Here is a 15,724-nt window from a genome sequence, read left to right on the forward strand (position 1 = left end):
AGTGTCATTATACTCTTTGATGTTAAGGAATCACCAGCGTGTAATGGTGCAGCTATCTGAGCCAATGCGCTACATGGTTTTGTTAAATAAAAAACATTTAAACCGAACATTAGTCTGAAATTATCAGTATTTCTGTACAAACTAACCCTAACCCTTCTGTACAAACTAACCCTCTGTCACCAGTGTTCCTGGCTACCAGCTCCAGGGCCTCCACCGTCCCTTCCATGTTATATCTTATTTGTTGGACAAAAACTCAGTGCCAACTATGTTCTTGCTGCTTAGTAGGCTTTTTGCTACTGGTGAATCTCCCTCGTGCCTCCCACAGCAGCTAGACAAGCACTCACCCCAGCCACACACGCTTTCAGTGCCTCTGAGCTCTCTCTCTCTCTCTCTCGCTCTCTCTTCTGCACATGTCATGATGACCCTTGACCTCCTGTATCGCGGGAATCGAGCGTTGCCATGCTGTTGCTAAGGACAGGCACACTTTACGGCAGAAGGTCAAAATAATTTAACGCTACTGCCCATCTTATATCGCTCGCGGTAATGCCCATTTTCAAAAGTGGAAACTAGGTGCTTTGAGAATGGGCGAGAAGCTGGCGATCTGAAAACCCCTTTTAATCGCCCCGCCGGAAATATCGCCCATTCCACAAAAGTGGAGGTTCTAGCCCATAGTCCCCTAGTTTAGTTTCCCCTATGAGTGGAAATATCCTCTCTTGTCGAGCTCCCTCATTATATATGTTTCGATAAGATCACCTTTCATTCTTCTGAACTCCAATAAGTATAGGCCCAACCGACTCAACCTATCTTCATAAGTCAACTCCTTCATCTCTGGAATCAACCTAGTGAACCTTCTCTGAACAGCCTCCAATGCAAGTATATTCTTCCTCAAATATGGAGACCAAAACTGTACGCAGTACTCCAGTGTGGCCTCACCAATACCCTGTACAGTTGTAACAGGATTTCTCTGCTTTTATACTCCAGCCCCCTGACAATAAAGGCCAACATTCCATTTGTTTTCCTGATCACTTGCTCGACCTACATACTTACTTTTTGTGTTACATGCACAAGAACCCCCAGGTCTCTTTGTACTGCAGCACTCTGCAATTTTTCTTCATTTAAATTATAATTTGCTTTTCTATTTTTTCTGGCAAAGTTTCCCACATTGAACTCCATCTGCCAAATCTTTGCCCACTCATTTAGCCTGTCTCTATCCCTTTGCAGATTTTTTGTGTCCTCCCACACATTTGTCTTCCCACCCATCTTTGTATCATCAGCAAACTTGGCTACATTACACTTGGTCCCTTCATCCAAATCATTAATATGGATTGTATATAGTTGAGGACCCAGCACCGATCTCTGTGGCACCCCACAGTCACTGTTTGCCAACCGGAAATTACCCATTTATCCTGACTCTCTGTTTTCTGTTTGTTAGCCAATCCCTCTATCCACGCTAATATATTACCCCCAACCCTGTGAACTTTTATCTTGTGCAGTAACCTCTTATGTGGCACCTTATCGAATGCCTGCTGGAAATCCAAATACACTACATCCACTGGTTCCCCCTTATCCACCCTGCTCGTTACATCCTCAAAGAACTCCAGCAAATTTGTCAAACATGGTTTCCCTTTCATAAAACCATGCAGACTCTGCTTAATTGAATTATGCGTTTCCAAATGTCCCACTACTGCTTCCTTAATAATGGACTCCAGCATTTTCCCAATGACAGATGTTAGGCTAACTGGTCTGTAGTTTACTGCTTCTTGTCTGCCTCCTTTTTTAAATAGGGGCCTTACCTTTAGGGTTTTCCAATCTGCTGGGACCGCCCCAGAATCGAGGTAATTTTGGTAGATTACAACCAATGTATCCACTATCTCTGCAGCCACTTCTTTTAAGACCCTAGGATGTAAGCCATCAGGTCCACGGGACCTGTCCGCCTTTAGTTCCATTATTTTACCTAGTACTACTTCGTTAGTGATAGTGATTGTCTAAAGTTCCTCCCTCTGTATAGCCCCTTGATTATCCACTAGTGGGATGTTTTTAGTGTCTTCTACCATGAAGACCGATACAAAATACTTGTTTAATGACTGCCATTTCTCTGTTCTCCATTATTAATTCCCCAGTCTCATCCTCTAGGGGACCAACATTTACTTTAGCTACACTTTTCCTTTTTATGTACCTGTAAAAACTCTTACTATCTGTTTTTATATTTTGTGCTAGTTTACTTTCATAATCTATCTTCCCTCTCTTTATCAATTCTTGGTTGTTCTTTGCCGGCTTTTAAAAGTTTCCCAATCCTCTGGCCTCCCACTAGACTTGGCCACGTTGTGGCCCCAAGTTTCCACATGATTTGCTCCTGATTTTTAGGAGCAACTGGTGTAGAACGGAGTATCTTAGAAATCGGAATTCTCGTCATTTAGTTTGCTCCAGTTCTAGTCAGTTAGAACAGTTTCACTTTGGAACAGAATTTTTTTTTCAAAAGGGGGCGTGTCTGGCCACTTACGCCTGATTTCAAAGTTTCGTGAGTGAAAACTTACTCCAAACTAACTTAGAATGGAGTAAGTGAAGATTTTTGTACGCTCGAAAAAACCTTGTCTACACTTTAGAAAATCAGGCGTAGGTTAAAAATTAGGCGTAGGGAACGAGGTGGGGGGGGGGGGGAGGGGGGGAAGGGAAATCATTAAATTCTACAATCAATCCTTAGTTATACTTATACAAATATTATACAAATAAATCCAACCTGAATAAAAATTTATAAGCAAAGAAAAGATTAAATAAACCATGTTCCTACCTGTGTGAAAGTGCTTCAGGCAGGCCTTACATGTTGGAGACAGGCAGCGGTGTGGCGTCAGTGTCTCGACGGCAGCGGCAGCAAGCTTCGAGCTGAGCTGCAGTGCTTGAGTCAGGCCTTCATTCTCTTCGTGGCTGGCCGCGAAGAAGCAGCACCGGACGGACCCGAGGCCATTCGGCCATGAGATATCAGCGGCGTCAGTGGCTGGCTGGCAGCCGAAGAATCAACACCTGACACACGCAGCTCTTTATGGTGCTTGAGGCCATTCGGCCACGCTTTAGGGGCGGCGTCAGTGGCTCAACGGCAGCCGAAGATACAGCAGCAGCCTTCGAGCTGTGAGGGGGACTGAGGCCATTTGGACAGGGAGAGGCAGCCACATCGACAGTTTTATATTTAAATTTGCAGAATGGGTGCTGCATTGTCAACACCACGTATTATTGCAAAGTTGAATTGGCACTCTTATTTCTCCAAACACACAGTCCTTAATTTGCATGCACCAATGCAGCACTGGTTCTGCAAGTTTAGCAGTGAAAAGCTGAACTCACTGATTTCAGCAGGTGATTTATTCAGCAGTGCTGCTAAAAGCACTCCCTCACACACAGAAATATCAAAAAAAATTAAATTACAAGCCTTTGCAGGGTCCAAGAAACAAATCTTCACTTTTTCTGCAGTATTTTAAAAAATGACCGAGTGCCAATGTTTGTGTGAGACTGCGCGTGCGCGCACGCTCCAACGCGCATGCGCAGGGTTGCCGGCACCACGAAGGCTAATTTAAATTGTACCCGCCCCCTGCTACTTAGAAAATCGGTGCGAGTGTTAGGCTCCGCCCCCTGCTGCGAAGAGCGCGCCGCGCCAAGCAGACGTCGAGCTCCAAGGAGCTCGAGAATATCGGACTTTTTTAAGGCGCAGTTTTCGGCGCGAGAAACAGGCGCCCAGCTCGGAGGTGCGCCGTTTTCACCGCGGGACGAAACTTGGGGCCTATATGTCCTTGTTTTCAAGTTGATCCCATCCCTTATTTCCTTAGTTAGCCACGGATGGTTATCCCTTCTCTTACAGTCTTTCCTTCTCATTGGGATATATTTTTGTTGCGAGTTATGAAATATCTCCTTAAATGTCTGCCACTGCTCATCAACCGTCCCACACTTTAATCTATTTTCCCAGTCCACTTTAGCTAAATCTTCCCTCATACCTTTGTAATCTCCTTTATTTAAGCTTAGGACACTGGTTTGAGATCCAACTTTCTCACCCTCCAACTGAATTTGAAATTCAACATGTTATGGTCACTCATTCCCCTAGAGGATCCTTTACTAGGAGATCATTCATTAATCCTGTCTCATTACACAGTACCAGATCTAAGATAGACTGCTCCCTGGTTGATTCCGCAGCGTACTGTTCAAGGAAACTATCCTGGAAACACTATTAACTCTTCCTCAAGGCTACCCTGGCCAATTTGCTTTGTCCAATCAATATGAAGATTAAAATCGCCCATGATTATTGCCATTCCTTTTTTACAAGCCTCCATTATTTCTTGATTTATACTCCATTCAACAGAGTTGCTGCTGTTAGGGGGCCTATAGACTACACCCACCAGTGACTTTTTCCCCTTATTGTTCTTTATCTCCACCCAAATTGATTCAACATCTTGATCTTCTGAGCCAATATAGTTTCTCACTAACGCACTGATTTCATCCTTTATTAACAGTGCTACCCCACCTCCTTTTCCTTTCTGTCTGTCCTTCCGAATTGTCAAATACCCCTGAATATTTAGTTCCCATTCCTGGTCACCTTGCAACCACGTCTCTGTAATGGCTATTAGATCATACCCATTTATATCTATTTGTGCCGTTAACTCATCTATTTTGTTACGAATGCTACGTGCATTCAGATAAAGAGCTTTTAAATTTGTTTTTCCACCATTTTTTCCTGTTTTGACCCCACTTTCTGATTCACCTTTATGTTTATACATTCTGTCCCTTGCTGGCATATTCTGGTTTTCATTTCCCCCATCTATTGCCTTCTCCTTATTCTTTGACTATTACAATTTTCGCTCATCTAAATCCTCCCCCTCACTAATTAGTTTAAAGCCCTCTCTACAGCCCTCGTTATGTGATTCGGCAGGACACTCTCCGTGGAGCCCGTCCCAACGGAACAGCTCCCTCTTACCCCAGTACTGGTGCCAGTGTCCCACCAACCAAAACCCATTGCTCCCACACCAGTCTTTGAGCCACGTGTCTGAATGCCAACTTGCTGCAGTTTGTAAAATAACAGAAGTGATAAAGCACATTATAGAGAAGCTGACTTTATGTAATTTGGGTTGCAATCAAGGTTAAATGAATTATATGGGAAAAATGATTGCACAGAACAGCAAAAGTAATCGAGTTAACAATAATAAATATAATTAGTGTTAATTATAAAAAATGGGTTGTGAATTTCAATCCCAAGTCAAAAATATTGCTTAATCAGGTCTTCGTTTGTAGAATTTGCTGTATATTTAATGATGCTTAGCAGTAGCTTTAATTACAAAATGTCCCTTCTTCTTAGGCAGTCCCTCGGAATCGAGGATAACTTGCATCCACACTAAAATGAATTCTCAGGTGAGTGATGAGACCAAGTGGGACCTACAGTCTCTGTCACAGGTGGGGCAGACGTTGGTTGGAGGGACGGGTGGGTGGGGTGCTTGGGTTGTCGTGCGCTCCTTCCACCGTTTGTACTTGGCTTCCATGTGCTCCCGACGAAGAGACTCCAAGTGTTCGGGGCCTCTTGGGTGCTTCTCCTCCACTTTGAGCGGTCTTGGGTCAGGGATTTCCAAGAGTCGGGGGGATTACATTTTTTAAAGGAGGCTTTGAGGGTGTCCTTGAGGGTTTTCTCTGCCCTCCTGGGACTCGTTAGCCGTGACGGAGCTCGGGGTAGAGTGCTTGTTTCGGGAGTCCAGCATCGATGACTCAGTGAGATTATTCAGAGAGTAGCTGAACAACACAGGCGAGGAAGGTACCACAGTTGGCTCCCAGTCTGTGCTCTATTGGTTGTCATCATCATAGGCAGTCCCTCGGAATCGAGGAAGACTTGCTTCCACTCTTAGAATGAGTCCTTAGGTGGCTGAACAGTTCAATACGAGACCACAGTCCCTGCTATTGGTTGACCTCAGCGGCGACAGCATTAGGGGGTGCTACAATCATTCTCTGCGCCTTGGGTTAGTGAGGGAGAAATCAGACAGGATTTCTGTTCATGATCATTATCCATAGAGCCCTGCTTGTAATGTATTTGCTTCACGTGTTCTTTGATTAAGAATTCATAGCAACACATTGGTATTAATAACTAATTGGTTTATTAACAAAGGTTTAACAATCACACTACACATTACCAGTTCATCCACTGGGCTCACAACTGCATTCCTCTTTGTGGATGACCTGGACTCAACTGACTGGGGTTTTATTGAGTCTTGTGAACATTACGTGACTGGCTAAGCCATTCACAATGCAACAACTCTACAACTATTTTGGTGTAAAACAATAAATCAAGTGCCCCCTTATTAAAGGGGCACTAAAACCGACAAATTAACCAATAAAATTTTTTAAACAATAAACGGTCAAATTAAAATTTGGTTGCCGGGGATGGTGATGCACTTCAGCCCCTCCGGTGCCCACCTCTCACGGAAGGCCGCAAACATACTGGTGGACACTGCGTGCTCCATCTCCAGGGACATTCTGGCGCGAACGTAATGGCGGAAGAGAGGCAGGCAGTCAGGCTGAATGACCCCCTCGACCGCCCACTGCCTGACCGGTTAATGGACCCCTTCGCCAGGCCCAGGAGCAGTCCCATGAGGAAGTCCTCCGACCTGCCCGCTCTTCTGTACAGGGTGCCCAAAGATCAGGAGCGTGGGATTGAAGGGCAGCCAAAATTTGAGGAGCAGCCCCTTCAAATAATGGAATAGGGGCTGCAACCTCACGCACTGAACATAAACATGGAACACGGACTCCTCTAGACCGCAGAAATTGCAGGCGGCCCGGGAGTCCGTGCACCGGCTTAAAAACTTATTGCACGGGATTGCAACACCCTCTAGGCCAAGTCCCCAATAAATAGAGGGAGGACTCCCGCCGCGTAGAGAGCACTCCAGTGGGGACCCCTGCCTCCTCCGGACGGGAAGATGGTGTGCCATGGCATGTCCGGACGGCAGACAGGGATGGCAAAGTGGAGAGTGTGCAAGAGCAGCCCGTACAGGAATCCCCTCCGCGCAGAACTGAAAGGCACGGAGAGGATTTCCCGGAGGATGCTCAAGGTGTGAAGGTCCAGCTCCCAAGGGAGGTTTCGGTGCTTGGACAACAGCCCCACAGGCCTGTGAGCATACTCACAGGTGCACACATCACACTGGTATATAGACATTGGGTGAGGGAAGAATTGGGCTTAGCTGTTGCTCACTGTCATGGTTCGTGCATCATAGAACCATACACCAGCACATAATTAACAGCTTCAAGAAAAGAAAGGGGAAAAACCGGTGAGTGAAAAAAGAAAATACCTAATCCTCAGTGTCGCTTACCTGAAATGTTACTGTTCTGCTTTGATTTGCAAGAACATATCCCATATCCAATACTTTTTGTACAGAACACGTCACTAATGGGTACACACCACACCCAGTCAGAATTAGGGAAAGATTTGCATAAGCAGTGTGGATCTCCATAGGTTCATAGAACTGTGAACAGATGATGGGACATTTCAACTAGGGGTTGTGTTATTTAAGTAAGTACAGACAATTCACTCTATAAACTATACAAGGTGCTAAATGTTATATTACAACAGAAAGATATCCAGAACAGGGTCATGACAAAAAAAATTGATTTGGTATTCATAATAAGTTACAACTAATCAACTTATACTCTGCTTATAGATATTAAGTATAAAATAACGCAGATTGTCATACCTCTAGTTGCTTTACATTAGCATACACTGCTGAGAGAGTATTAGGAACAAAGAGAATGTCCTGAATAACCATTGGTGTAGTTTGCAATTAAATATTTCAAGAATATAAATGTTTTCTTCTTCACAGCGTTACAGTTGTAGCTACCATCCCCCCCTGCCTGCTTTTATCCGCTATGGCTAATCACGGCTGAGTAACTGGAATGCTCATGTCCGCGGGGTACATCTCTGGCTGCCATGGCTGCTGGCACCAGGGTTGCACGGCCATTGGGGTCTCGGACATTGGATGAACATAAGAACATAATAAGAATGTAAGAATTAAGAGCAGGAGCCGGCCATTCGGCCTCTCAGGCCTGCTCCGTCATTCAATGAGATCATGTCTGATCTTCTGCCTCAGCTCCACTTTTCTGCACTGTCCCCATATCCCTCAATTCCCTTAATATTCAAAAATCTATCGATCTCAGCCTTGAATATACTCAAAGACTGAGCCTCCACAGTCCTCTAGGGCAGAGAATTCCAAAGATTCACCATCCTCTGAGTGAAGAAGTTTCTCGTCTCAGTCCGAAATCCGACCCCTTATTCTGAGACTGTGACCCCTGGTTCTAGTCTCCCTAACCAGGGGAAACATCCTCCCTGCATCTACTCTGTCAAGCACTGAAACAATTTTGTATGTTTCACTGAGATCACCTCTCATTCTTCTAAACTCGAGAATGTAGGCCTAGTCTGCTCAATCTCTCCTCATAGAACAATCCCTCCATCCCAGGAATCAGTCTGGTGAACCTTCGTTGCACTCCCTCAATGGCAAGTATATCCTGCCTTAGGTAAGGAGATCAAGACTGTACACAATACTCCAGGTGCAGTCTCACCAGGGCCCTGTATAATTGCAGTAAGAAATCCTTACTCTTATACTCAAATCCTCTTGTAGTAAGGGCCAACATACCATTAAATTCTTAATTGCTTGCTGTACCTGCATGTTAACTTTCAGTGATTGGTGTACAAGGACACCCAGGTCCCTCTGAACAACAACATTTCCCAATCTCTCACCATTTAAAAAATACTCTGCTTTTCTATTTTTATAACTTCACATTTCTCCACGTTATATTCCATTTGCCATGTTCTTGCCCACTCACTGAGCCTGTCTATATCCCTTTGAAGCCTCTTTGCATCCTCCTCACAACTTACATTCCCACCGAGCTTTATATCATCAGCAAATTTGGATACATTACATTTGGTCCCCTCATCCAAATCACGGGGCTTGCTCTTGTTGGGTCTCTGCTCACTGACAGGCCTTTTGGGCTTGTCTCAAACTGCTGCTGCACAAAACCTATGATAGCTTCATTCTAATATATGGGGCTCAATTTTTCCCAATTATATGCACCGTTTTTTTTTGAGTAAATTAAAAGTTTCTCCAAAGTTTCTGCGCCCGCGTAATTCAGTTAGTTGCGATTTTTCTCGGTTACGATTTTTTTGCCTCATGGGGGCGTAACCTGATATCTGCGCCAGTTTTTCAGATTTAAGCAAGTTTGGCCAACTTACATTTTTCTTCGGATGGCGTATGTGACCACTCCCAAAAACCCTTCTGGGCACTTAAGAAAAAGCAGCACACATCACAAAATCGGCACAGAAAGACGGCATTGTTTTTAGGCAAAGTTTTGGAGGGAGTCAAGAAGGCAAAGAATATGCATCATAAATCTTAATTGTTTCAGTCAAAAGGGAGAAAATGGAAGTCTAATGCAATTCTTTAATTTTTGATTTTTTTCAAAATACCACCCCACCACCGAATGACATCTCACTGGGCTCGAGGGGTGGCCGGCAGAATCGCTCCCTCCTCCAGACACGGGGGCTCAGCTTCCAAAGAATCCCAGGGAGGGGGGTGGAAGCCAAACTGAACTGCCAGCCACTTAAATAGGGATGAGAACCCTTAAACTATACAGCAGCTTCAAAAGAAGCCCGGGGCAGGGTGGGGCGGGTGTAAGCCGAGCCTCTGTATCCGGGCGAGGGAGCGATTCTGCCGGCCGACGCTCCGACCCTTGACCCGGTGAGGAGACGTTCGGTGGTGGGGTGGTACTTTGAAAAGCGTCAAAAATTAAAGAATTGCATTACACTTTGTTGCCCAAAAATGTCTTCACTGAATGCCTAGCTTCCCGTTCTAAGCAAGCCTATTGCGCATCTCCAGGCAGGACCCATCAAAGCAGCGACTCTGTCTTCCAAGGATGTCAGTGTGAGCTCCCATAAAGCAGTTTGCAATGCGGGCAGTAGGTTTTGGTAGGAGTGGTCACGCAGTAAATATCAGCAGGATGCCCTGTCGTTAATACGCTGAAATGAGGATTTCTAGCCCCGTCGTGCCGTCATTAAAATAAGCGCGAGGCAAACAGATTGCAGTTCCATTGGGTTTGTGCATTCCACTTAATTTGAGATAAATGAACTAAAGGAAGCAAAAATGTGTTACCAATTTGCTCTTTGTTGGTGTGAAGGAAAAAATGAGAGTGTTAGTAGCTCCGGGCTGAAGGGATCGAAGAGAATTTAACAGTTCGAAAGGTCCACCAGGGTCCAGAATAGATGATTTCAGCTGTAAGTGTCAGTCAAGGATTCACAAGGACGACAGAAAACCGATGGTACAGAGTTAAATGAATCTGGCAGTGCTACCTTGGCTCGCCAGGAATGCTATATACACAGTGCCATAGACTTCATTGAAATAATTAAGCTAAGATAATATATAAATACAAGATAGTCACTAATATATCCAATAAAGAATTCAGGAGAAACTTCTTTATCCAGGGAGTGGTGAGAATGTGGAACTTGCTACCACAGGGAATGGTTGAGACGAACAGCATAGATGCCTTTAAGGGGAAGCTGGATAAACACATGAGAGAGAAAGGAATAGAAGGGAATGCATATGAGGTGAGATGAAGTAGGGAGGGAGGAGGCTCGTGTGGAGCATGAACACCGGCACAGACCCGTTGGTCCGAATCGTCTGTTTCTATTTTAAACTTTCCCTTTTGACTCCTGGCTTGTGCCGTACACCGTTTTCTAACCATGCTCTACTCTCATGCCTCTGATCATGCTGGCCAAGACAGCAGACCAGGATTATCCTCTGACGCTCGTTCCTGTGGAGAAGCATGTTGCTAACCTTGGCACCTCTCCATAGTGGATTTGTTAATCTACATTCTACTGCTCAGCAGCGCAGCATGCTAGTTCGTTAATAAACTAGGCCACCAGGCCAAAGCAACATCTTAATGTGCTGCTTGAGGTGCGAATGAAATTTAGCAACACATTCCAAACCTGCAAGAGTCCAAGGATTCGCACATGTCCAGTGAGACTTTTTATGGGAAATAGTAGGTGGAGGATAGCCATTTGTCCTGTGTGTGGAGGGTGAGGCAACTCAAGCCACCCACTTACAGCTGCTGGATAATGGCGAATATAAAGTATGGACATGATGTACAATATCTGCATATCCTTTCACTTGGGCAATTGCAGACAGCACAAAGAGATTAGCGGGGAGAGGTAAATAGAAACAGTTTATAAGCTCAGGCTATTCTTAGGGGCAACCCATACCTTCAAGTGACCTCTTGGAACTCATGGAGTAGATGAGCACCAATATAGTAGCAAAGGATACATCCAGCTGGTTTTGAGAAATATTCTGAACCAAGACTCTTTTAAGCACTCGCTGTCCTGCAATAATGGTATTAAAGCAAATTGTAATGACTTAACTTTAAAGGAAGTAACATTTGCATGAGGAAAACTGGCCTAAATAATTTCTAAAGCTTCAACATCAGGTAATAACCAGTGTTGGCACCTAAAAATATTGGAAAACATGAATAAGAACCAAACAAAACTGGACAGGTTGAATCAATTAACAGAATGTAGTTTGTCAAATGTAGTCTGCTCCTAAAGTGTGACTGGAAATTTGACCCAAACCTTTGCAAGAGAGGCCTGACTAAGAGCAAAAAGCATTTAGTTGGGGGGAAATGAACTGGTGCAATGGCACAGATACCAGAGCCGTATCCAGCACAGGAGTCAAACACCATGGGCAGGACTTTCACTTGGTGGCAGGTAGGGAGCAAGGAGGGAGGTAGGATTGTGGCCCAGAAACCCGGGAGAACGGGTTTCCCTCAGGCCCTGCCGCATTTCTCTGAACCCGCTCCCCAGCAGCCAGCCAGATTGAGAGGATGATTGGCTGTCAGGCAGGTAGGCCACAACACCAGGCCGCATCTGGTGAGCAGAGAGGAGGGAGGGGGGGAATCGGAGGCCGGATTCGGGAGGGGGGGGAAGGGGGGAATCGGATATCAGACGCCTCGTTGGCAGGTGGGGGGTTTGAAGGCTTCGGGGTGGGATGGGATGGGAGGGACTGGAAGGGTTGGCCAGGGATGTCCGACCGCGGGGGGTTGGTGAAGCAGGGACACTGGGTCCAGCAGGTAAGTGGAAAGGCATTTACCTCCTGGACCCAGCAGGCCTCGCCTGCCCTTACCTGCCAAGTGTTTCCCAAGGCCCAGGAAACACGGCCACCCAGAGTTCAATTTAAAATGGAGATTGAAAATGAGGCACGGAGCCTCATTATAATACTTAACGTGCCAACCTGCGTCCTGGGAGCGGATTGGCTGTCTGCCCCCCATCCCGCCTCCGTTGAAACCGGAAGGGCGTGGGTTGAAGGTGGGATTCAGATTTCTACCACTTTGATCTCCCACCAGATACCCAATTTTTGGGGTTAAAACTCCTCCCCATATGTGGGAGATCAAACTCAAAGCCATGGTGAAATTTTCATGTGTGTTCAAGAAACATTCTTTTACAGAACTCTCTTTTCTGCATTTATCCCCTCTCCTGATGGTGCGGGCTGATGCTGAAGTAACGTTTCATGGAGATTGGCCAACCTCCGGACCTCAGCCCCTTTTCATATGCCAGCGAGGTTATTCAATTGTGGAGGACGTCAGAGTTGAGGCTGATTATATCCTCACCCGACACCCACATGCATACATTTTCCAGCAATAGTCACCGGGCAGCTATCTGAAACTGGAACCTTGGCTGATTTTCTCTTAGTCTAGGGGAAAGGCATCTAATTACAACACTTCTACTGCCACCCTGGTTGAGATTAGCCAATAGCACAGATAGGTCAAGTCAAAACCCTGGGACCTTTGTGAATGGCATGGCTCAGTTCCATAAGGTGTCCTTTATTTACCAACCAAGAAATCGGGGAGCCAATGAACATCTAATATTCACAATTAAATCTATAATGAATTCTCTAATCAACCAAAACTCTAATCAATTATTTAAAGAATTTGCTCACCTATTGCAATCTCTCCACAGTCCACCATATTCCGTTTGTTCCCAGAAATGAGTACCAGTGGTGGGGCAATTGTAGGGCAATTAACCTCCAGATACAAGGTATTGTGGATGCTACAAAAATACACAAAATATCAACAGTTATTCCCACAGTGGGTATCAGCATGCACATAGCTTTAAAACACAAAGTTACTAAAAACAATGGGGTAGATTTTCAACTTGCTACCCGGGCAAAAATCCAGAATTTTGGACCAGGCACCAGTTATAGAAACCGCCCGAGATTTATTTCTAAATTGAAAATCTAGCCCATAGTTTATCCTTCACAAAAATTACATTCCCTTTGCAACAAGCTATCATTTCGAATGTCAATGGATAAAGCCAAGATGTTTGTGTAACTATGATTAAGATTAATAAATTAGATAACTTTAAGTATATTTATGAATGATTCTACATATATTTATATATCTCCTGCTATTCCATGCTCTATACTACATATCTGTATTACTTTTAGAATAAGTGGAGAGAAAATGAACACTCCTCCCAATTTAGATACTACCAATGATATTGGTAACACAATTTCTAAGGGAATTAGGTTTTTGTAGCCCAAGAAATATCAGGTGGCATTGCTCCATGATGTCACTGTGATCTTATTCCATGTTATAGCCACTTGGTTAGCAGAGACCAAAAGCCATTGTTATCATCAATGGCAGAACACAATTTCGAGTGTAATGCTCCCTTGAACTAATCACAGTGCTCAAAATAAAATAGCGATCAGGACCAGAAATCTTAGCTAATTTTTCTCCTTCCTAAAGCAGTGGCACTGAAACCAAGAGCAGAGAAAGGGAAAAGACATTTGGGAAGGTTCGGTCGGGATGGCCAGTTTCACACTGGGCAGTGCATGTAACAATTGGGACATCACTGGTGTTCAGAAGTAATTTTTGTTGAATTGGGGCCATTATCTCAGTGAGTTGAACATATCACAGACCCCTGCACTTTCAGTGATCACAGAAAATGACTCCAAATCCAAATAAATTATTGGCTGCTCTGAAGCATGAGAAGGATGGGTGTTCGAGGTATATCATGTGAAATATATCCTCTCCAGATGACTGAGAGCACACACAACATAATCAATCTAACTGGTATGTTGTCACCTCTCCTTAGCACTGCATTTCAGAGCTAGTTTTAACTGGCATATCAACAGTGGATAAATGGTAAGATAGAAGAACAAACTATATTTGAAATATTTCCACCAATTAACTCTAATTACAAGATGTATACATTTTTCCTGTAGATCTTAGAATCCGTCTAGTATTATTGACCTTTCTAAATTCATATAATTCGCAGAATTACAACTTTCTTTTCTTTTGTCCCCAATAACAGTTTGATACAATGTTGAGTTAATATTACGAATATTATCAAAAAAGTCAATAGTTTCCAATTGGCAGTAAAATCTACATGTTTAGGCATCAGGAAAATACTCTAGAGTCAGCTGCAGTAAAAGTATACAATTCAAGAAAGAGGTTTTAGCCAGGAAAGCAGAAAATGCTGTTCCTAGACCTCTAGCATAACTTTATCCCGAATATAATCATTTCTTCTTAAGTAACTCCAGTTTCTTTCATACATTCAACAGAAAGAATGCTGATATTTGCTGAATCGAATCTAATGATGAAACCTCCAAGTTTTATACTGTAAATTATATTACTCCACACAGAATCATATCCTTTCCATAAGATTTTTTCATTTTTAAAAAAAAAGGAGATAACGTCATGGGATAATTTTCCAAGTGTGTGTTGGCGGTAGGGAAGCGGACCTGCTGCCAGTGCCTATTGGAAAATGACAGGCACAATCCAAGCGACATGGGATATAATCTGCATCTCACTCATGGAATCGCCCATAGCTCATTTGTCACTGTTTACAAACTATCCGGTTACTCTAATTGTGGAATATAAATCATATCCCAATGATTCTCATGCCCACAATTTTAAATATCTTTCGATAATACTATTTATTAGTTGTTACTTGATAATGTATTAGAATATATATTGGACATAGAAAGGCTCAGCAATCAATTGCAAATGATTTCTCTGTAATAAGCTAGAAGTAATGTTGCCACAACCGTTGCTTCAATGTGAACACCATCACAGGTCAGTGGCATGGCGGGCAGTAGTGTTCACATGGGTCCCTGCTGTTGACACGGAAACTAACCTCAACACTGAAAAGACAAATACAGCATTGTTTACTTAACAACAACAACTTGTATTTATGTAATGCCTTTAACGTAGTACTATGTCCCAAGGCACTTCACAGGAGTAAGACAAAAATTTGATACCGAGCCACATAAGAAGAAATTACAGCAAATGATCAAAAACTTGATCAAAGGGGTCGGCTTTAAGAAGCGTCTTAAAGGAGGAAAGAGAGGTAGAGAGGCGGAGAGGTTTAGGGAGGGAGTTCCAGAGCTTGGGGCCTAGACAGCTGAAGGCACGGCCACCAATGGTGGAGTGATTATAATCGGGGATGCTCAAGAGGGCAGAATTAGAGGAGTGCAGATAACTCAGGGGCTGCAGGAGATTACAGAGATAGGGAGGGCCGAGGGCCATGGAGGGATTTGTAAACAAGGATGAGAATTTTGAAATCGAGGCGTTGCTTAACCGGGAGCCAATGTAGGTCAGTGAGCACAGGGGGTGATGGGTGAGTGGGACTTGGTGCGAGTTAGGACACTTGAGTTTTGGATGACCTCGTGGTTACGTA

General features: G+C 44.1%; 1 protein-coding gene and 1 long non-coding RNA gene across 5 annotated transcripts in view; one reads left to right on the forward strand and one right to left on the reverse strand.

The window, feature by feature from the left end:
* Nucleotides 1-15,724, reverse strand: part of cfap74 (cilia and flagella associated protein 74) — a 224,664-nt gene that overhangs the window by 14,699 nt on the left and 194,241 nt on the right. For 2 of the 3 annotated variants that reach the window (XM_070860622.1, XM_070860624.1), the window contains 4 exons: nt 12,981-13,090; nt 11,316-11,371; nt 10,149-10,268; nt 7,323-7,475 (listed from right to left, as the gene is read on the reverse strand). In XM_070860622.1, the coding sequence (XP_070716723.1) occupies nt 7,323-7,475; nt 10,149-10,268; nt 11,316-11,371; nt 12,981-13,090 (439 nt within the window). The remainder of the gene's footprint in view (nt 1-7,322; nt 7,476-10,148; nt 10,269-11,315; nt 11,372-12,980; nt 13,091-15,724) is intronic. The other variant, XM_070860623.1, reaches the window with a different exon arrangement.
* Nucleotides 1-15,724, forward strand: part of LOC139228985 (uncharacterized) — a 51,685-nt gene that overhangs the window by 12,977 nt on the left and 22,984 nt on the right. The gene's annotated exons all lie outside the window — the stretch shown is intronic.

This window comes from Pristiophorus japonicus, chromosome 18 (assembly GCF_044704955.1).
Source record: "Pristiophorus japonicus isolate sPriJap1 chromosome 18, sPriJap1.hap1, whole genome shotgun sequence".
In the NCBI taxonomy this organism is placed as follows: domain Eukaryota; kingdom Metazoa; phylum Chordata; class Chondrichthyes; family Pristiophoridae; genus Pristiophorus; species Pristiophorus japonicus.